This window comes from Hordeum vulgare, chromosome 3H (genome assembly GCF_904849725.1).
Source record: "Hordeum vulgare subsp. vulgare chromosome 3H, MorexV3_pseudomolecules_assembly, whole genome shotgun sequence".
Taxonomy (NCBI): domain Eukaryota; kingdom Viridiplantae; phylum Streptophyta; class Magnoliopsida; order Poales; family Poaceae; genus Hordeum; species Hordeum vulgare.
This window is the reverse complement of record NC_058520.1, coordinates 523,056,753-523,080,009: the sequence shown is the minus strand read 5'-3', so window position 1 is coordinate 523,080,009 and position 23,257 is coordinate 523,056,753. Positions and strand designations below refer to the sequence as shown.

Sequence of the window (23,257 nt, the reverse complement as noted above, 5' to 3'; positions counted from 1 at the left end):
GTCAGAATGTTATGGCTGTGTGTGATTTCGACATGAGATTCACTTTTGTGCTTGCGGGATGGCCTGGATCGGTCCATGATATGAGGCCATTCAAGGATGCTCTTAGCCGGTTTGATCACAAGTTTCCACATCCACCTTCAGGTACAAAACTTTATACTCAGTACAATAGTTTTATGCCTTCCATTGACATTTGCTAAAATGCATTGCCATGAACAGGGAAATTTTATCTTGTTGACTCGGGCTACCCCAACAAACAGGGTTATCTTGCACCGTATAGGGGCCAAAAGTATCATTTTCAAGAGTTCCATCAAGGCACCATGCCAAGAGGTAAAAAGGAGCACTTCAATTATACTCATTCTAGACTACGCAATGTCATTGAGCGTTGTTTTGGAGTCTTGAAAAATAAGTGGAGGATTCTTTTCAAAGTACCAAGTTATCCTCTACGCAAGCAAACAAAAATTATTATGGCATGCATGGCCTTGCACAATTTTATTCGTGAAAGTCATTTGGCGGACAAGGAATTCGATAGGTGTGACAATGATGAGAGTTATCAACCTCTCCTTGAGGAAACAAGGAGGAGGAGGCGTCATAACACTAGGGGTGAAGAAATGGAGCTAGATTCAGTGGATATGAATCAAGTGAGAGATATGATTGCTGATGGTTTGTTCAACAGGCGTTGAGAAATTTGTGATGTTATTTATTTCGTTTCCAACATGTAACGTTATGGGACAATTTTAGTTTTCTTATGTGTGGGCAGTTTTGATTTCCTTGTGTGGACAATTTTGATTTCTTATGTATGTACATTTTTCCTTGTGCTTTTCGTGAGGGATAGTCTGGTGCTTGTGTTGCGTGAGGAGAGAAAAAAGGGTATTGAGAGCTGCTGTTGCATGGCGTGAGGGAGAAAAGGAAGCTGCTTTCCTTCCTTGCGCGGGAGTATAGCGGTAGTTGCTGTTGCACAAGGGAGAGAAGAGAGATAAATGGAAGGGAGAGAGAAAAATTTAATACTGAGACATTTAATGCTGACTAGTAGTAGTCACCTTCCAAACAGGGTCTGACTAAAAACTTTTAGTCTGACTACTACTAGTCACATGACTAGAGAGTATCCTAACACGCTCTTACTACTTCCCAATGCCTTCCTCTAGGCCCAAATAATGGTGAAGTATTATGTAGTTGACGTTGACATAACACCACTAGAGGAGAGACAACATACAACACATCAAAATATTGAACGAATACCAAATTCACATGACTACTTATAGCATGACTTATCCCATGTCCTCAGGAACAAAAGTAACTACTCACAAAGCATAATCATATTCATGACCAGAGAGGTAATGAGTAGCATCAAGGATCTGAACATATAATCTTCTACCAAGTAATCCAACTAGCATCAACTACAAAGAGTAATTAACACTACTAGCAACCTTACAAGTACCAATCGGAGTCGCGAGACGGAGATTGGTTACAATAGATGAACTAGGGTTTGGAGATGAGATGGTGCTGATGAAGATGTTGATCGTGACGAGTCCCATCCGATGAGGGGAGTGTTGGTGATGACGATGGCGACGATTTCCCCCTCCGGGAGGGAAGTTCCCCGGCAGGACGACCCTGCCGGAGCTCTAGATTGGTTTTGCTCAAGTTACGCCTCGTGGCGGCGGCGATTCCTCCCGAAATCCTCTTCCTCATTTTTCTGGAATGAAACCCTCCTTATAGCAAAAGAGGGGGGCCAGAGGGCCAGCAGGGAGCCCACAAGCCCCCTAGGCGCGACTAGGGGGGTAGGACACGCCTAGCAGGCTTGTGGCCTCCTGCTGGCTCCTCTTTGGTACTTCTTCGGCCTAGTATTTTTTATAAATTCCAAAATAAATCCTCGTTGATTTTCACAGCTTTTGGAGTTGCGCAGAATAGGTATCTCAAACTTGCTCCTTTTTCAGGCCAGAATTCCAGCTGCCGGCATTCTCCCTCTTCATGTAAACCTTGCAAAATAAGAGAGAAAAGGCATAAGTATTGTACTGTGAGGTGTAATAACAGCCCATAAAGCGATAAATATCAACATGAAAGCATGATGCAAAATGAACGTATCATGGCGCACTCTATATAAGGCACTCACAGGCTCCTGAGCAAGGGTTCAACATTTTGTACTATCTCATACTGTATAATCCAACTCCAGCCTCCAAGGCTCGAGACATAGGTTCATTACCACTCCCGAGTGGGGCCCGAACTCATACATCCGAGTGCATCCTGTGCGTCCTAGCTAGTCTGTGCCCCTCATTCGTACCCCTGGTACTATTGTTGGGATCATTCCCACGACACATGTATTCCATATATAATCGTATCTGGTTACAACAAGAACTTATATGACATCTTTTGTCCTACTATCCCGTGACAACGGGGTCCTAATGGAAACTAATGGTAATTAAGGCCCTCCTTTTAATAGAGAACCGAAACAAAGCATTAACACATAGTGAATACATGAACTCCTCAAATCAAGCTCATCACTTGAGAGTATCCCAATTATTGTCACCTTGGGGTCTACGGATCATAACAAGTAATAGGTGCATAGAACGTGTAAGATAGAATACAAAATTCACTTATATTCATGAAAACATAATAGGTTCAGATCTGAAATCATGGCACTCGGGCCCTAGTAACAAGCATTAAGCATAGCAAAATCATAGCAATACCAATCTTAGAACATAGTGCATACTAGGGATCGAGCCCTAACAAACTGTCTCGATTACATGACAAATTTCATCCATCTCCATCTACCTCTAGTATGCCTACAATGAGATTACTCACTCCCTGTGGTGAGCATCATGAGGTTGTTGATGAAGAAGGGTTGCTGATGACGAAGGCGACAATTTGCCCTCTCCGGAGGCCCGGACGGACTCCAAATTAGGCCTCCCACAAACAACATGAGGTGGCGGCGGCTCCGTATCGTAAAACGCGATGGATTTTTTTTTTGATTTTTTTACTCGGGAAGATGGTATATGACTATATGTAGATGTAGAATTAGGTCAACAGCAGGCCCCTGGTGCTGACAAGCTCACATGGCTCGCCCATAGCTTGTGGCTCTGTTATGGCCCCCTTCAGTAGTTCTTTTCGCTAGTATTTTTTATATATTCCAAAACAATTCTATGTAATTTTTCATCCAATTATGAGAACTTTTATTTCTGCACAGAGAACAACACCATGATAGTTTTAATGAAAACAATGTCACTTCTGTTACTTTCATTCAAATCATGCAAATTATAGGTCAAAACAAAAGCAAAGTTGTTTGGAAAATAGATATGATGGAGACATATCACTTCACTTATTACTATTTGAAGGGGTGTGCCTCCTAGATGTCTAGGAGAGTATTCATCATCAAAGTGTGAAGGACTCATAAGTTTGTGAGGTCAACAAGATAACATAATATGTGAGGACTACCCCTTAGTGATGTTTCTTTGGGTGACACAATAGATATCCTTATGATCCTAGAACCATTTGGTTTAAAGCCTCAATGAACGTGGATCAGAACAGTGCCTGTTATCCTCCAAGAGAAAGTTGACATCACACTGTTAGATATGCCCTAATCAACACACTCAAGTTGTTGTGGTTATTTCACCGATAATACATATATGGTTGTGTTTGGAGGAGCGTAGTGGCTATCAAAATATGTAGACATGAATACACACAAGGAATTATACAGCTTCGGGCTCTTGGCTCTAGAGGTAATACCCTAATCCTGTGTGGTGTTCTTGCTCTTGAACTAGGGCTTACAATGATGTTCAATCCTCAGCTAGTGCACCTCCCCCGCCTTATATAGAGTGTGCCACGAGAGGTTCCATGATGGGTCTGTATAAATGCGGGTAATAAAGGGTCATGAAGGTCTGTCTATTTTCAAGCCATAACTAAGTAGTAACGATTGTAGTTAACATGATATAAATTTTCATTTGGTAACGTCTATATTTAATGCGCAATGGAGATCATAAGTAACATCTTCATTAGCCGACTGACAGTCGTCTTTCCTGAAATCGACCGCGGGAGAAGATGCCTCACATCAACGAGAAGATGACCCTTTGCTAAGCCCTCTCATGGACTATAATCTTCATGGGCCTGGGTCCTATCTCGCTGCGGGCCTCCCCAGTGGACATTCCCTCGTTAGTAACCCCATAATTTGTCGGGGTGTGATTGTGGAAACCAACTCTGATCTCACATAGAACGATTTCGATTGACTGCCAAACTCGAGGCGCCATTTCAATGCTCGCCGAGAGATTTTGGTTGACTCAAATGAGTGCACTATAGAAAGGTGGTGTTGATCAAGTTCACGAAAGACTTGGCAATACTCAAATCAATCTTTCTATGAACATGATATCTTGTGGCCCGACTGAGGGCATATCATAAAATAATGAGTGACAACTTGAGATGTATGGGCCCGAGAAGGTCGGGTGGCTTTAGTCAATATTCTTTACTGTCAACCCATCCCTCTAGAACAAAGTTTACGTATTGAATATTTGACCTTCATGGGAGTGCCAATCACTACCACAAAAGATATCGGAAAATGTCCATTGCTCTTGGTGTTGCTCAGTAGCCTCGCAACCCCGTCGAGTTGAGCTATCAAACACTCGTGTGCAAAACGGATCTTTACATGCCTCATTATTAATGTGTAGTTCATTAGTACAAGAGATCATCTTTTAATCAAGAGAAGACATGTTTTTTCTCTACCTCAAAATTTATGGATCTCGATAACTTCCAAACTTTTTGACCATGGCAATCAAACATTTTCTATGGTAATTTTAGTGACGCGAGGATGATAAATTTTGTTGACACATATGATAAATCTGTGCTTCGTGTATTTTTGGCTAGAAAATTACCGTACGTATCAATCTAAACTTGCCATCCTCACACCACTAAAATTGTAATTAAAACATTTGATTTGCCATGCTAAAATCCTGAGTGTTCAGAATTTATCGTTTCTGATATTTATTTCATGGGGCAACCTTAAAACTAGTGACAACCATTTTTTAGGTCAATCTCACTAACTAATATAAATCTAGACTCTAAAGTATGTCTATATACATCTGTATATTTTTTTTTAGTGGATCTTAAAACAATTTATATTTAAAAATGGAGGTAGAATATATCAAGAGCGCTGACAATGATTACATGTAAACTTAATCACCATCACTGACCTCTGGACTTAGAGGGTGCTTGGATCCAACAGACTAAAACTAGTCTGATTAAAACTAGTCTCTTTAAGAGGCTAAAGTTCCAAGCACCCCTGACTAAAGAGAGGCTAAAACTAGTCTTGAGGCTAAGGGGGTGTTTCTTTCGAGGGACTTTTTGGTGTAGGGACTAAAAAAAGTCTCTTTTAGTCCCATGTGAAAGAAACAGAAGGGGCTTTTAGGAACTAAAAGGGGGTAGTTGGGACTAAAGGAAGAAGTCCCTATGGAAGGGACTTTTTGGGACTTTTTTGGCTCTTTTTCCAACAATGTCCCTACTTTGACCATGTCATTTAATAACTTTTACTCCCTCCGTCACAATATATTAGGCCTATCTCCACAACCAGGATTTTTCAGAAATAAGGCGCATGGCATTAATTAGCCTATTAATTAGGACGTTTTGTGTTTAATTAGACCCTGATTTCACTCCATCCCATGCAAGTGTGGCGTTCACATGCATGGTGCATGCAAGTGTGGCCTTCTTGTCCGCAAGTGTGAATAGGAATTTGCATGCCTCCTCTCCCTCTCTCCTTCTCTCCTAACCGGTGCATGCAGCCAGTTTAATGGACGGGGAGTATTATGCGTTAATTTTGCGTTTGATTAGGCGCATCTACACCTAACTGACTCGGTTTCTTCCTTCCAATTAAAAAACACCTTGGTCCCAGAGCCCTCTGAGTTGCGCCTAATAAACTGTAATGGAGGGAGTAGTATATTACTAGGGGTAACATGGTCTTTTTGCATGTCATTTAATGACCTCTAGTCCATGTTTAGTCCTTGGAAAGAAACGGATAGGGACTAAAGACTTTTTAGTTGGGACTAAAAAAAAGTCCTAGGACTTTTTAAAGAAACAGGGCCTAAAATCTTTTAGTCGGGGGTACCCTACTAAAATGTTTATTAGTCCTCTCTCTCCTCATTTAACTCCTCATGCAAGTTCTAGATTGAAGGGTTTGGAGAATAATAAATGCTCATTAACTTGATTTTAGTCTCTTTAATACTTGGATCCAAGCATGCATGAGGCTAGCAAGTTTTAGTCTCATTACTTTTAGTCATGGGACCCTCTTACTCCAACTCTTAGGCTGGTCACAATGGGGAAGAACTTAGCAGTAACATCACACACTCCAATACAATTTTGCTTATGTGGCACGTATTTAGTGAAGAGAGAGGTGCTTGTGGTAACTAGCTAAGTTACCGAAACATCACACACTCCAAGAAACAATGAGTCTATAGCCTAATAAATGCATTGTTGCATGACACTACATACATGTTACTCCCCATTGTGAAGGTAGGAACATAGTCTAGGAAAGCGTGTAGGTTCCTACCTTATGTTACTCTCCATTGTGACCAGCCTTAACCACTCTTAACCCGTGTGGTGTTCAATAAAGACGCCATTGATTATCCCATTTCTGTTTATGTAGTATGTATTTCTGCCACAGTCCCATACCTTCGTTTCTCTTCGTCCCTCCACAGCGACCTACCATCCTGACCCAGCCCGCCTTGGAAATCTCTCCTGCCGCCGCGCCGTAGGCCGTAGCCCACCGCCACCGCCCGCCGCCTCAATCCCGCGCCCCCAACCCCTCCGCCTCCCACGCGCATCGCCGCCACCCCCACCGCCGTCCCCGTCCTTCCCCACTGCGGCATCGCGCCCCTGCCGTCTCCAGTCCACCCCGCCCTCAATCTCTAGCCATTTGCCCTATGAGGTACGAGCTTGTTTTCACCCAGTGATTCGTACCACCACAGTGACCTCCGCAGTTCCTAGGCGCGCCGGCGCGCATCAGGCACACCGTAGATCCGCCCCCTGAACCCCGTGGCTTCGCCGCGGTAGAAATCGGTCGGAGGTAGGACTGTGTGCCCATCCATGGGGAGTCGGAAAATGGCGTCGCAGCCCGGGCGTGGCACCGGCGGCGACGCCGGCACGTCGCAGCGCGGGCAGGTGCAGAGCCTGGCGAGGCAGGGGTCTCTGTACAGCCTCACCCTCGACGAGGTGCAGAACCATCTGGGAGAGCCCCTGCAGAGCATGAACCTCGATGAGCTGCTCAGGACTGTCTTTCCCGATGACCTGGAGCCCGATGGCGCGACCACCAGCCAGTATGTGCCGAGCTCAAGCCTCATGCGCCAGGGCAGCATCACGATGCCGACCGAGCTCAGCAAGAAGACGGTGGATGAGGTGTGGAAGGGCATCCAGGATGCGCCCAAGGGGAGTGTCCAGGGGGGTGGTCGGCGCAAGCGGGAGAGGCAGCCCACGCTCGGCGAGATGACACTTGAGGATTTCTTGGTTCAAGCAGGGGTTGTCACCCAAGGATTTCTCAAGGATACGGGCGATGCTGGCAATTTGGGTCTGGTGGGGAGAGGTGCTACTGCAGCCGGAGCCGCCGATTTGACATCTGGGGCACAGTGGTTAGGCCAGTACCAGCAGCAGATTGCAGCTGCACCCATCGACACTCCTCAACATGGACATCAAATTGTGCCAGCTGCTTATATGCCCATTCAGTTTGTCCCTAAGCCACTGAATGTTGTTGGCCCTGGTGCCACTCTGGGATCTGCTTACTCTGATGGCCAGAGTACATCACCAATGATCAGTCCAATTTCTGATTCTCAGACGCCTGGGAGAAAGCGTGGTGTATCAGGAGATGTCCCGAACAAGTTTGTGGAGAGAAGGCAGAAGAGGATGATCAAGAATAGGGAGTCGGCTGCCCGTTCAAGGGCTAGGAAGCAGGTATATTTGACCTCTTTTTTTCTCTCTCTAGTTCTTTCTTTACAGCAATGCTCTAGTTATAGGTCAAGATTCATGAAGGTTTACCAACGGTACTTGTTTTAATTTTGCTTTCCTTGTGATCTGTGATCTGAAAAATGTTACGACATGCTTACTTTAGCTTTCCGTAATTGCCTTAGGTTCAGTGTTACTTACATTGTATTTGCAACAGGCCTACACAAATGAACTCGAAAACAAGGTATCTCGTTTAGAAGAGGAGAATGAGAGGCTAAAGAAGCAAAAGGTATTTTCTTCTCAATACAAGTTTACTGAAATGCCACACTTTCCAGTAGAAGTCAGACTACCTGATAAGTAGCAGGGAATAAATGTGATTGCTCATATCGGCAGCTGGTGTCAGTTCCATAGTTCGCACTGTTAAACACTTCAGCTATCCCCTTCTGGTGTACGGGCATGAGACTATCATAGTTCTGTAATTCTATGTATTTACTTCCACTACTCGGCCCAGCCATTACTGGGTGGGATTGGAACTACAATCTTGTGTACAATGGACAATTCGACCTGTTGGTTTATGTAATTAATAGGTTAATGTACAATGAACTATGAGGCTCCACTTTTCTATTAGATATTGGAGTTTACCTTGTATTTACCTCAATTTTCATGCTAACCAAATAAGACCGTACTATGTTAATATGAATTACATGGTAGAAAAAGAAAAACTATAAGATAATAGGGTCTCATTTGATTTCATTAGAGAACTGTTTTATGTTCTTTTTGGATATTCTAATGAACACTTCTGATTTACTCCCTCCATTAGAAATTTTAACACAATAATTATGTGGTGTAGCTCTAAAGGTAGCAGTGTACTTCAGTTATAGGTTACAATAAGAGGTAGGAACCAGAAACTGTTTGCTGCAGATTTCCAGATGACATAGAACCTGATAATGTATAAAGAGTGATAAAAGGGAAATACATATTAAAAGAGCTGTATACTCCTGATTGCCCTGAAAAAAAGGTATACATCTGATTATATATGAATGCATATATAATCAGCAGGGTTATGCATTATGTGAGATACTCCTGATTATGAATGTCTACACGGGAGCATTTGTTGTGTTTTAGAGAGAGAGGGAGGATTTGTTACCATGGATATGTCAGGTTACGATCAGCAGGATATTGTGTACCTGGTGCTCAGTTAATCTGCGGGATTAGTTACATATTCCTGGAAAGATAGGGGAGTCGAAGAGAGAAACCTGGGCGAGTGGAAAATGGAGGAGGGGAGCGAAACGAGCGCAGGGAGGAGTTTGACTAACCCAGGAACATCGGTTGCAGGGACAGGGGGGGGGGGGGGGGGGGGGGGGCGTAACGCGACCTTCCACTGACATACGAGGTCCACTCCGTGAATAAAACACATGAGCTCTCCCAGAGCTCTATTCGTAAGGAGCATAGAGCCTTTAGGGACTCTTGAAGGGCGTAACTGAAAAACAATATCACAGTGCTAACATGGTATGTAATGTTAGAAATAGTGGTGTTGCAAGGGAAAGCGAGTTTCTCTCCAGTCTCTGCATCATCAGTTTATCTAAAAGATTATATTCCCACCATCATTTAGGGCCTCATTGGTTTGCACGGTTTGTAAAACACGAGAATAGGAAAAATATAAGAATAGAGTGTCATGTCATCTTCAATACTACAATGGCTGTATGCATCACTCGATGCAGAGGCCGGGGCAAGGCCTCCTTTTCGAAAAAAATCTTCAATACTACAGGATTGTGAGGATGTTTGATTGTGCACAGAAATTAACGGAGGATTCTTTCAAAGAGGTTGGAGTGGATGCAAATTTTTCTATGACATCTAGTGCAAATGATCCTAAGGAAAAAATCCTGTGGTTTGCAATCCTACAAATCAAACAACCCACGTAGGAAAAATTTCTAAGGATTAGAATTCTCCAAAATTCCTTCGCAAATCCTTTGAATTAAGGAAGCCCTATCTTGTGAGTCAGGGATATCCGGATATGTATCATGTATCGACTCTGTCTGCTTCTTAAGAAGTGTAGATTTGATTACTGCACCATTTTGTGTGTTCAGGTTTTAGTTGTAGAGATGTACGTATTAGTTATACTATGGTTGTAAGTGGTAATTCAGTGGAATGATCTCTTTTAGGTGCTTTAAGATTAGGAGGGATCTGTCAGATTGAAACATGTTTCTAGAGCTCACATTTCATTTTTCTGGTACTGCATAATTTCAGTGCATTATTCATCTCTTGTCTGCCGAAAAAATAGTATACATGGCGGTCCTGCACCATTGATGCGGAAGTTGTGGCACCAGGGCTCAGTTTAACAATATCTCAGCAAATTTCTTATGCTTATTTCCTGTCCAATCCTGCTTTCAGGCAAATGCTATCCGCTCTGATGCTATTAGTGAATCTTCCGTGCATAACATTGACATTTTTCTGCCTTATCTTCAGGAGTTGAACATGATACTTTGCGCGGTGGCTCTACCGGAACCCAAGTATCAACTCAGGAGAACATGCTCGGCCGCTTTCTGACTCTTTTCAGAATACCATCTTGTAGATTTTAATGTGGCCTTGCTCGCAAGTTTAGCCTCTTCGGATTAGAATTGTTTGCAAGCCTGGGAGTTCTTTTTGGCCTATCCTTGCCCAGTGATTTGTTGTGCGTAGATTAGCGGGAGCCTAGCATGTGCTGTGTTAGCACTTGGCACTTTTATTTACCTGTGTGCGGAGGCCCTGCCACCAGCTTAGTGCGTAAATCTGCTGGACACATTTAAGTTCTATACATGTTTACTTGACCTGGGCTGCTCTTTCATGTAAATGCAGAGTAGTATGCGATTTGCTCTCTCTTTTTCTTTCGAAAAGTGCAGCTTACATTTAGCCACAATTCCGCATTTTCGACCGTAAGATACAAGACGTTTGGAATGTGAAGAATTCACATGAAACGAGTCAACGAGTTTCAGTTTCTTGATTTTGCTTCTGCATCTGACTCTGTATTCAAAGTTGTGTGGGCTTTTCATGACCAGCCTCACGAAAATACGTTGGGGCCAAACATTTTTTTTAGGAATATAAGTAAATCAGATTCGTATGATATGACTGCATTCCTATGAATATCATGCTATGCTGGTCAGTGAAACCTGCTTATCCTGGATGCTGTACACTATGCTGGTCAGTGGAACCTGCTTGTCCTGGACGCCGTGCATTATAACATGCGCGGGATGCTGTTTATCTGCTCTGCTGGTGGTTGCTAAAGATAAGTTATAGGAGTACTTTTTTTTAACACAAAGTTATAGGAGTACTTGTCGCAACATTGTCTATCTGCTTGTGAGACATGCTTTGCTACTCCGTGTTCCGGTCCAAGATTCCGATGTGTTTTTACCACAACGAAGCTGAGTGTTTTTAGTTTCAGGCTCTTCTATGGCTTCAGATTGCTGTGCTGGAGAACAGTGATGTCATTGGCTTCAGATTGCTGTGCTGGAGAACAGTGATGTCATTTCCTTCTGGTTCATGCACTAAAAACTTATACTGTCTCAGTCCTTATGGAACAGCAGTTGCTGGGTGGACGCCGAAAGAAACTTGATAAAACTAGGAGAGCCTTACTGTTTATCACCACTGGACATGGCTTTAGAGCAAGCACAATAGGATGAGCAAGCACAATAGGATGACGTAGGTGGACTTAAAATAGAATAATTTTGCTAAGTTAGAAAAAAAAGAGAATGTGAGAGAGAAGGAAAGCCGGCTATTAACTAACAGTCAGCTATAACACGTGTTTCTAGACACTTTATGAGAAAGAAGTGTGGATTACATATCAATAAAGTAGTTCTTTTTTTGAAACGTATGCAAAAGCTTTGCCTTATCTCATTAATTAAGAAGAAGTTTAGACATAGTTTCAAGCATACAGTACCAGACAGGTCCAATATAAATAGAAGGGGTCGTTTTCGCGGAATTAAATTGCTTAGAAGTTTAGCCCCGTCAATGACCCATGTCTTTGCCTCGTCTTTGATTATTGACACCACTCTCGTGGTCGAAGATTCCTTGTTACAGAAGACCCTAGCATTTCTCTCGTTTCAGATTTCCCTGCACACAAGCATTTGCAGGGAGATTTCCGCCTTTCTAGGATAGTTAGGTCATCCATCGTTGTCGGCCCACCATTGTTTTACTGTTTGAAGATCACTTCATGAGGGTGTTGCACACTGTATGCACATCCAATTATAAATCATGTTCCATACTCTTATGGTGTGGCGGCATTTGAACATAAGATGTGGCGCTGATTCTGGTTCCCTTTTGCACAACTGACAAAGGTCGCAATTTGACCACCCTCTGTGATGTAGTTTGTCAGAAGTCCAAATTTTGTCTTGAAGAACTAGCCAAGAGAAGAATTTAATCTTGGGGGTGCCAAATTGTCCACACCATTCTCAGGTAAGCAATGGCCGCTGAGCAGCAACCATCATTGGTGAATTTTCAGTGTTCAGGATGACATTGATCTCTTGGATTTTGCACCAAAGGTCAAAAAAAAATCTTGAATAATGTTTACCTAGATCCCTCCCCTTGCATGTTGATTTGACGGAACCAATCATTATTAATCATTGCCTTGGCAACGTAGGAGTTTGTTCGCTTAGAGAGGGCGAAAATGCCCGGAGCAATATCCTTCGGTTTTTTACCAGAAAGCCAAGGAGCGTGCAAGAAACTAGCCTTCTTGTCATTGCCCATAGTAATCACGGTTGCCGAATAGAATAAATATTTGTCTTTGTTATCGTACGGAGTTTCGAAGCCAACCCATGCTCTTTGAGGATCCATCCAAGAAAACCAAAGCCAACGCAGGCGGAGAGCCCTTGCAAATTTGTCCACATCAAGGATTCTGAGACCTCCAAGAGTGGTTCGGTGACATGCCGCTTTCCAATTTACCTTGCACTTTCCCACCTGAAACGTGATCGGTTCCTGCCCACAGAACAAGCCCTCTCAATCATGGTAATACTCGCATTGATTCCATGTGGAATGACAAGCGCGATGATGAAGTAGGTCATGAGTGAAGTTAAGATCGACTTGACAAGGCAGGACCGGTCCGTTGAGTTAATGATGTTTCCTTGCCAAGAAGGGAGCTTGGCCGCCACCTTGTCCATCGAAAATTGACAGCCGACCGTCTTCGGGTTGTGGGTGGACAGGTGTAGGGCAAGATACTAAAGAGGAAATCTCACATGGGTCATGGGTGGCAGGAAAACCGTGGAGGATATCATCGAGGTCAATGTTTACCGCAATGGATGGGAGCCACAACGCTTTTTAGAGGATATCAATAAAGTAGTACTTTTTTTACGGGGAGTATTTATTTACATTTAGTTATTGTACATGCAGGGTATAAGTTTGACTATAGATAACATGGCAATACATATAGCTATTAACCATGTTCTTAGAGCATCTCCAGCTGTCCCCCCCAGGGGCGTGAAATAGTGTCGCTTGGGGGTGCATTGATGGAATAATCAGCCTGGGGGAGGGTTCCCAGCCGCCCCCAGCCACCGATTTTGGCCCATTTTCGACGCAAATTGGCCCACTTTCGGCACAAATTGGCCCACTTTTGGCCCATATTCGGCATGCTTTGGCACAGATTGAACAACAATAGTGTTTTTATCACATAGTCGACCACAGAAATCAATACAAATAAAAAATAGTTCAACAAATCAATACAAATCAAAATAGTTCAAGAAATAAAAACTCATAATTCATCACACATCGAGCTAGGGGCTGCCCTTGGGCCTTCATAGGTGCTCCACCAAATCGTCCTGCAGTTGTTGATGCACCTGTGGGTCTCAGATCTCCTCACACATGTTGAGGAAGGCAGTCGAGGTTGCCGGTAGCTGGTGATCAACTTGGGCAAGATGACCCTGCCTGTAATATGGTTGAGTGTCAAACACTGACGGCTCCTCCTGCTCACGACACAACAAGTCATGATTTCCCACATTTGATCTTTCTACCAGGTATGACCGGGGTACTGGACAACAACAAAACGAGATTGAAGCACACCAAATGCCCGCTCGACATCCTTCGTGCAAGCTTCTTGGCGCTTGGCAAAGTAGGTGTTCTTGCCTCCTGGTGCATGATTTGACATAGTCTTCACAAATGTGGACCATCTCGGATAGATGACATCTGCTAGGTAGTATCCCTTGTTGTAGTGGTGCCCATTGACCTCGTAGTTAACCGGAGGAACATGACCTTCAACAAGCTTGGCAAAGACATTCGAGCACTGCAGTATGTTGATGTCATCGTGAGTTCCTGGCATACCAAAGAAGGAGTGCCAAATCCAAAGGTCATGTGTGGCCATTGCCTTAAGTACCACACTGCAACCTCCTTTGGCTCCTTTGTACATCCCCTGCCAAGCAAATTGATAGTTTTTCCATTACCAATGCATGCAGTCGATACTTTCAAGCATCCGAGGAAATCCTCTTGCTGCATTCTGTGATAGGATCCGAGCAGTGTCTTCAGCATTGGGTGATCACAAGTATTGAGGTCCAAACACTGCCACCACTGCCCTGCAGAACTTGTACAAACACTCAATGGTGGTGGACTCCGCCATGCGTCCATAGTCTTCCAAAATATCACCGGGAGCTTCGTATGCAAGCATCCTCATAGTTGTCGTGCACTTCTGGAGTGAGGTGAATACAAGTGTGCCATCCTTTTTGCACTTGAAGTAGGTGTCGAACTCCTTGATGGAATTCACAATCCCGAGGAAGAGCTTCCGGCTCATCCGATAACGGCGCCGAAATACTTTGTCGCCGTGCAGAGTAGCATCGACGAAGTAGTCGATGTAGAGCAAGCAATAGCCCGCCAGTCGATGCCTCTACTTTGCCTTCAGATGGCCCGATGCTGAGCCACCTTGCCTCGACTTTGCATTGCTCGCGAATAGGCTGGCCAGAGCGGTGAGGGCCATGAGGTGCTCTTCATCCTCGGTGTCGGCATCGGCTTCCTCCTCCATTAATGCCGCGAAGGGCTCCTCGTCGTCGGAGTCCATTGCCTAGGAAAATCGCCGAACACCTGGCGGGAGTGATGGACGCGCAGCGCGTGTGTGACCGGAGCACAGGAAAAACCCGCCAAGAAGTAGGGGCAAGGGGCGAAGCTGCGGCGTACCCTCCCTTCGTCGACGGGGAGGTGACCTTTGTAGCGGCGGTAGATAGGTGGGCGGCGTCAGGATCGGCATGACGACGAAAGGTGTAGTGCGCGAGGGGAAAATTTGGAGGAGGAAAAACCATTTTCCCACCTGACACAGGGGGGCAACACACTGTTTTTCCTCCGCCGGCGCCTCGGGCGCCCCCGAGCGCGCTGGGTTCGGTCTGGGACCGCCATGGCCAATTTCGGCTCTACCCGGCAAAAAAAGAACTCCTCAGGGTGCGACTGGGCCGTTCCCCCCCCCCCCCCCCCCCCCCCCCGCCGACGACGAAAAAAATGACCTAGAGGGGGATATTGAGGGCGCGGCTGGAAATGCTCTTAGACAAAGTTTGCTCGGTGATGCCATTTGCCGTAGTAAATTGCCAAAAACGACCACAATTGCGTCGTTCGGTGCTGAAAACCACGGTTTTCATAAAAAATTGCTGAAAACACCGATTTTGACTAATTATTCGCAGAAAGCACTAAAAACGACGTTTGACCACGTTTTGACACAAAAAATGACAACGGGCCCATCAGTCAGAGCCACATGGAATGGGATACCGTTTGAGTGAGACGGTCAATGTTGCTCCCATGGGGGTCCATCTGTCATAGGAAGAAAGAATAAAATAAAAATGCTCTCTTTATCTCACGGGAGGGCCGGCGCCTTGATCCGACATCACAGATGGGAGGGCCGATAGCCACACCAGCCGGAGCCCCGTCGGCCGGCGAGCGAGGGCATGAGCAGAGCAAGGAAACGACACATGAGCACTCGAGCTAGAGGTCATGCGGCTTCCCCTTCCCTTTTTCTGTCTAGAGAGCTACGCTTGAGCACCACCACCATAAACGGTGCAGCTAACAGCCTCCATCGAGTTCGCGGCCATGTCCATGAAGAGCACCCAACTCCTCCACGTCCTCATGCCCCTTGAATTGGATGGAGGTGTCCCGACCGCGATGCGCACGTCTTCTTCATCCTCTCCGTCCGGACACCATCTTCTCCAAAATTCGTCGATGCCACTGCACCATCGACCTGCTCCACGACGCCCCACACCCATTGGACAAGATCCCAACCATGTCTGCTCACACTGCTCCCCTAGCGCCCTGCCATCCATGTTGCGTCGCCACACGTTAACTTCGGCGGCTCGTCTGCCGTCGGAGCCTCCTAGCCCTTCGCCATGCTCTGCCTCTCCAAACCACCTCCACCAGCGCCAGCGACTCTTGTGGACCGCAATGGCGGATGGCAGAGATGTCTTTGCCGGAAGCCATGATGGCGTCACGGCCATGGCGTGCATCGGGCGCGATGATGGTGGAGCTCGAGGGGGGGGATGCTCTAGAGGTGGGGGTTCGTCGCGCCCGGCTCGCCGGTGGTCGTTGTCGGATGGCGGTACAATGGCGTGCTGGTGGCGCGAGCTGTGGCCGGTCGATGCAAACAAGGTGCTCGATGAAATGCACTCTTGTTGACTTGACGTTTCTGCAAACGTCGTTAACACTTGGTGCCACATCAACCCTGAAAATGGGCCCGCGTGTCATATTTCGCATCAAACGACTCTCAATCGAGCATTTAGTGCCTTCAGCAAACAACTACTTAAAATCGGTGTTTTTAGCAAACTTTTATGAAAATTATGGTTTTTGACACCGAGCAATGCAATTGTGGTGGTTTTCGGCAATTTACTCCATTTGCCGCCGGTGTTGGTTGCTGTTTACAACAAACCATAGGCTTTGTCCCTTCACATGACAGATGCGAGGAACATGGAAAAATCGACAAAATTGACCCCTCGACGAAATAAATTCACAAACTGGAGTGCCTTCAAAATAAATTCACTCAACTGACCCTTTTGTGTGGCGTCCGACAGCCGGGCGTCACACTACATTATGTAGCGCTTAGCATATAGGCGTTACACTTTTGGCGAACGTGGCATCCAGGGCCACACTCTTGGTTGTGTGGCACCTAAGATAAAGGAGCCACACTATATTGTGTGGCGCCTAAGTGAAAGGAGTCACACTACCTTATATTAAACCTGATATAACTTTTAATCCGTACATCCGACGAAAATGTGCCTTATATGAATATTGTGTAATTTTTTGTGTTCTACGCAATGCTGACATTTTCAACTATATTAGGATATTTTTTTGATGAAAATTATGTTACAAAAATGCATCGTAATATAACTGGCCGAATTTTCGAAGACTTACAAACTTGGCATGATGATAGCCATTGACCTGTAAGAATGGTGCACATTTGTTTGTTCCTGATGATGATGCATTGAACCTTTAGTGAGGAAGATATATAGGCCTGAAGTTTATGAGAAAGTTGTTGGGGAACATCGCATGGGAAACAAAAATTTTCCTACGCGCACGAAGACCTATCATGGTGATGTCCATCTACGAGAGGGGATTTCCGATCTACGTATCCTTGTAGATCGCACAGCAGAAGCGTTAGTAAACGCGGTTGATGTAGTGGAACGTCCTCACGTCCCTCGATCCGCCCCGCGATTTGTCCCACGAACCGTCCCGCGATCCGTCCCACAATCCGCTCCGATCTAGTGCCGAACGGACGGCACCTCCGCGTTCAGCACATGTACAGCTCGACGATGATCTCGGCCTTCTTGATCTAGCAAGAGAGGCGGAGAGGTAGATGAGTTCTCCGGCAGCATGACGGTGCTCCGGAGGTTGGTGGTGATCTAATCTCAGTAGGGATCCGCCCGAGCTCCGCAGAAACGCGATCTAGAGGTAAAACCGTGGAGGTATGTGGTCGGGCTGCCGTGGCAAAAGTTGTCTCAAATCAGCCCTAAAACCCCACTATATATAGGAGGGAGGGAGGGGAGGAGGAAGCCTCAAAACCTAAAGGTTTGGCCAAAATTGGAGGTGGAGGAGTCCTACTCCAATCCTACTTAGAGTAGGATTCCACCTACCCACTTGGAAACTCTTTCCACCTTGTGTTTTTTCCTTCTCAAACCTTATGGGCCTTAGTGGGAACTTATTCCAGCCCACTAGGGGCTGGTTTATCTATTCCCATAGCCCATGAGACTCCTTGGGGCGTGACACCCCTCCCGATGGTCCCCGGCACCCCTCCCGGCACTCCCAGTACACTACCGATGAGCCCGAAACTTTTCTGGTAATGCACGAAAACCTTCCGGTAACCAAATGAGGTCATTCCATATATCAATCTTCGTTTCCGGACCATTCCGGAAACACACGTGACGTCCGTGATCTCATCTGGGACTTCGAACAACATTCGGTAACCAACCATATAACTCAAATACGCATTAAACAACGTCGAACCTTAAGTGTGCAGACCCTGCGGGCTCGAGAACTATGTAGACATGACCCGAGTGACTCCTCGGTCAATATCCAATAGCGGGACCTGGATGCCCATATTGGATCCTACATATTCTACCAAGATCTTATCGTTTGAACCTCAGTGCCAAGGATTCATATAATCCCGTATGTCATTCCCTTTGTCCTTCGGTATGTTAGTTGCCCGAGATTCGATCGTCAGTATCCGCATACCTATTTCAATCTCGTTTACCGGCAAGTCTCTTTACTCGTTCCGTAATACAAGATCCCGCAACTTACACTAAGTCACATTGCTTGCAAGGCTTGTGTGTGATGTTGTATTACCGAGTGGGCCCCGAGATACCTCTCCGTCACACGGAGTGACAAATCCCAGTCTTGATCCATACTAACTCAACGAACACCTTCGGAGATACCTGTAGAGCATCTTTATAGTCACCCAGTTACGTTGCGACGTTTGATACACACAAAGCATTCCTCCGGTGTCAGTGAGTTATATGATCTCATGGTCATAGGAACAAATACTTGACACGCAGAAAACAGTAGCAACAAAATGACACGATCAACATGCTACGTCTATTAGTTTGGGTCTAGTCCATCACATGATTCTCCTAATGATGTGATCCCGTTATCAAGTGACAACACTTGCCTATGGTCAGGAAACCTTGACCATCTTTGATCAACGAGCTAGTCAACTAGAGGCTTACTAGGGACAGTGTTTTGTCTATGTATCCACACATGCACTGTGTTTCCAATCAATACAATTATAGCATGGATAATAAACGATTATCATGAACAAAGAAATATAATAATAACTAATTTATTATTGCCTCTAGGGCATATTTCCAACAGTCTCCCACTTGCACTAGAGTCAATAATCTAGTTCACATCACCATGTGATTCCAACGAATCCAACACCCATATAGTTATGGGGTCTCATCACGTCTTGCTCGTGAGAGAGGTTTTAGTCAACGGTTCTAAAACTTTCAGATCCGTGTGTTCTTTACAAATCTTTATGTCATCTTATAGATGCTGCTACTATGTGCTATTCAGAAATACTCCAAATATCTACTCTACTATACGAATCCGTTTCACTACTCATAGTTATTCAGATTAGTGTCAAAGCTTGCATCGACGTAACCCTTTACGAGGAACTTTTTAACCACCTCCATAATCGAGAAAAATTCCTTAGTCCATCAGTTACTAAGGATAAATTTTGACCGCTGCTAGTGATTCAATCATGGATCACTCTCTGTACCTCTCAACAGACTTTGAGTTAAGGTAGACATCAGGTGCGGTACCCAGCATGGCATACTTCAGATTCTACGGCCAAGGCATAGAAGACGACCTTCGTCTATTCTCTTTATTCTGCCGGGGTCGGGTTTTGAGTCTTACTCAAATTCACACCTTACAACACAACCAAGAACTCCTTCTTTGCTGATCTATTTTGAACTCCTTCAAAAACTTGTCAAGGCATGCATCTTGTTGAAACTTCCATTAAGCGCTTTCGATCTATCTCCATAGATCTTTGATGCTCAACGTTCAAGTAGCGCAATCCAGGTATTCCTTTGAAAAACTCCTTTCAAACAACCTTGTATGCTTTACAGAAATTCTACATTACTTCTGATCCACAATATGTCAACCACATATTCATATCAGAAATTCTATAGTGCTCCCACTGACTTCTTTGGAAATACAAGTTTCTCATAAACCTTGTACAAACCCACAATCTTTGATCATCTCATCAAAGTGTATATTCCAACTCCGAGATGCTTGCACCAGTACATTGAAGGATCACTGGAGCTTGCATACTTGCTAGTATCTTTAGGACCGACAAAACCTCCTGGTTGTATCACATACAATGTTTGCTCAAGGAAACCGTCGAGGAAACAATGTTTTGACATCCTATGTGCAATATTTCATAAACAATGCAGCAACTACTAACATAATTCTAACAGACTTTCAACATCGCTACGAGTGAGAAAGTCTCATCATAGTCAAATGTTTGATCTTGTCGGAAACATCTTTGCGACAAGTCGAGCTTTTCTTAATAGTGACTTATCACCATCATCGTCTGTCTTCCTTTTAAAGATCCATCTTTACTCAATAGTCCTATGACCATCAAGTAGTTCTTCCAAAGTCTACAAGTTGTTTTCATACATGGATCCTTTCTCGGATTTCATGGCCTCCAGCCATTTGTCGGAATCCGGGCCCACCATTGCTTTCTCCATAACTCGTAGGTTCACTCTTGCTCAACAACATGACCTCCAAGACAGGGTTACCGTACCACTCTGCAGTAGTACGCGACCTTGTCAACCTACGAGCTTTGTAGTAACTTGATCCGATGCTCGATGATCACCATCATCAGCTTTCACTTCAATTGGTGTAGGCGCCACAGGAACAACTTCCTGCGCCCTGCTACACACTGGTTGAAGTGATGGTTCAATAACCTCATCAAGTTCTACCACCCTCCCACTCAATTCTTTCGAGAGAAACCTTTCCTCGAGAAAGGATCCGTTTCTAGAAACAAACACTTTGCTTTCGTATCTGAGATAGGAGATGTACCCAACTGTTTTGGATATCCTATGAAGATGCATTTATCCGCTTTGGGTTCGAGCTTATCAGACTGAGACTTTTTCACATAAGTGTCGAAGCCCCAAACTTTCAAGAAACGACAGTTTAGATTTATCCAAACCTCAGTCTATACTGTGTCATCTCAACGGAAATACGCGATGCCCTATTTAAAGTGAATGCGGTTGTCTCTAATGCATAACCCATAAACGATAGTGGTAATTCGATAAGAGACATCATAGCATGCACCATACCAAATAGTGCGTGGCTATGACGTTCAGACACATCATCACACTATGATGTTCCAGGTGGCATGAACTGCAAAACAATTTCCACATTGTCTTAACTGCGTACCAAAGCTCGTAACTTAGATATTCATTTCTATGATCATCTCGTAGACAGTTTATCCTTTTGTTACGACGAACTTCACTCCGAAACAGAATTGAACTTTTCAATATTTCAGACTTGTGATTCATTAAGTAAATACTCTTGTATCTACTCAAATCGTCATTGAAGTAAGAACATAATGATATCCACTACGTGCCTCAGCACCCATTGGACTGCATACATCAAAATGTATCACTTCCAACAAGTTACTATCTTGTTTCATCTCAATGAAAACAAGGCCTTGCTCATGTGGTATGATTTGCATGTCACTAGTGATTCAAAATCAAGTGAGTATAAAGATCCATCAGCATGGAGCCTCTTCATGCAATTTATACCAACATGACTCAAGCGGCATTGCCACAAGTAAGTGGTACTATCATCATTACCTTGTATCTTTTGGCACCATTATCATGAACATGTGTGACACTACGATCGAGATTCAATAAATCATTGAAGGTGATTATTCAAGCAAATAGAGTAACCATTATTCTATTTAAATGAATAATTGTATTGCAATAAACACAATCCAATCATGTTCATGCTTAACGCAAGCACCAAATAACAATTATTTAGGTTTAACACCAATCCCGATGGTAGAGGGAGCGTGCGACGTTTGATCATATCAACCTTGGAAACACTTCCAACACGTATCGTCACCTCGCCTTTAGCTAGTCCCCGTTTATGCCGTAGCTTTCATTTCGTGTTACTAATCACTTAGCAACCGAACCGGTATCCAATACCCTCGTGCTACTAGGAGTACTAGTAAAGTACACATCAACATCATGTATATCAAATATACTTCTTTCGACTTTTGCCAACCTTCTTATCTACCAAGTATCTAGAGTTGCTCCGCCTCAGTGACCGTTCCCCTCATAACAGAAGCACTTAGTCCCGGGCTTGGGTTTAATCTGGGGTCTCTTCATTAATGCAGCAACTACTTTGTCGTTTCACGAAGTATCCCTTCTAGCCCTTGCCTTTCTCGAAACTTAGTGGTTTTACTAACCATCAACTATTGATGCTCCTTCTTGATTTCTACTCTCGCAGTGTCAAACATCGTGAATCGCTCAAGGATCATTGTATCTATCCTTGATATGTTATAGTTCATCACGAAGCTCTCACAGCTTGGTGGCAGTGACTTTGGAGAACCATCACTATCTTATCTGGAAGATCAACTCCCACTTGATTCAAGCGATTGTCGTACTCAGATAATCTGAGCACACGCACAACGATTGAGCTTTTCTCCTTTACTTCATGGACAAAGAATCTTGTCGGAGGTCTCATACCTCTTAACAAGGGCACAAGCATGAAATCACAATTTCATCTCTTTAGAACATCTCTTATGTTCCATGACGTTTCAAAACGTCTTTGGCGCCTTGCTTCTAAGCCATTAAGTATTTTGTACTGAACTATCGTGTAGTCATCAGAAACGTGTATGTCGGATGTTCACATCATCTACGGACGACGCTCGAGGTGCAGTACACCGAGTGGTGCATTAAGGACATAAGCCTTCTGCGCAGCAACGAGGACAATCCTCAGTTTTACAGACTCAGTCTGCAAAGTTTGCTACTATCAACTTTCAACTAAATTTTCTCTAGGAACATATAAAAACAGTAGAGCTATAGGGCAAGCTACATTGTAATTCGCAAAGACCATTAGACTATGTTCATGAAAATTAGTTCAATTAATCATATTACTTAAGAACTCCCACTCAAAAAGTACATCTCTCTAGTCATTTGAGTGGTACATGATCCAAATCCACTATCTCAAGTCCGATCATCACGTGAGTCGAGAATAGTTTCAGTGGTAAGCATCTCTATGCTAATCATATCAACTATACGATTCATGCTCGACCTTTCGGTCTCATATGTTCCGAGGCCATGTCTACACATGCTAGGCTCGTCAAGCTTAACCCGAGTGTTCCGCGTGTGCAACTGTTTTGCACCCGTTGTATGTGAACGTT

The 23,257-nt window shown here is 44.4% G+C and overlaps 1 protein-coding gene across 1 annotated transcript; it reads left to right on the top strand.

The window, feature by feature from the left end:
• The first annotated feature begins 6,651 nt into the window (after positions 1-6,651).
• On the top strand, positions 6,652-10,714 carry LOC123444674 (ABSCISIC ACID-INSENSITIVE 5-like protein 2). The gene is made up of 3 exons (XM_045121468.1): positions 6,652-7,914; positions 8,123-8,194; positions 10,372-10,714. Exons 1-3 carry the CDS (start codon positions 7,057-7,059, stop codon positions 10,450-10,452), a joined length of 1,011 nt encoding a protein of 336 aa, XP_044977403.1. The 5' UTR covers positions 6,652-7,056; the 3' UTR covers positions 10,453-10,714.
• The last annotated feature ends 12,543 nt before the right edge of the window (positions 10,715-23,257 follow it).

What these genes read in the sequence shown, in the direction of transcription:
- LOC123444674 (XM_045121468.1), top strand. Translation starts at nt 7,057, where the DNA reads ATGGGGAGTCGGAAAATGGCGTCGCAGCCCGGGCGTGGCACCGGCGGC. An exon ending in GTTCAAGGGCTAGGAAGCAG is followed by an intron (nt 7,915 to 8,122) that starts GTATATTTGACC and finishes TATTTGCAACAG; the next exon opens with GCCTACACAAATGAACTCGA. An exon ending in AGAGGCTAAAGAAGCAAAAG is followed by an intron (nt 8,195 to 10,371) that starts GTATTTTCTTCT and finishes CCTTATCTTCAG; the next exon opens with GAGTTGAACATGATACTTTG.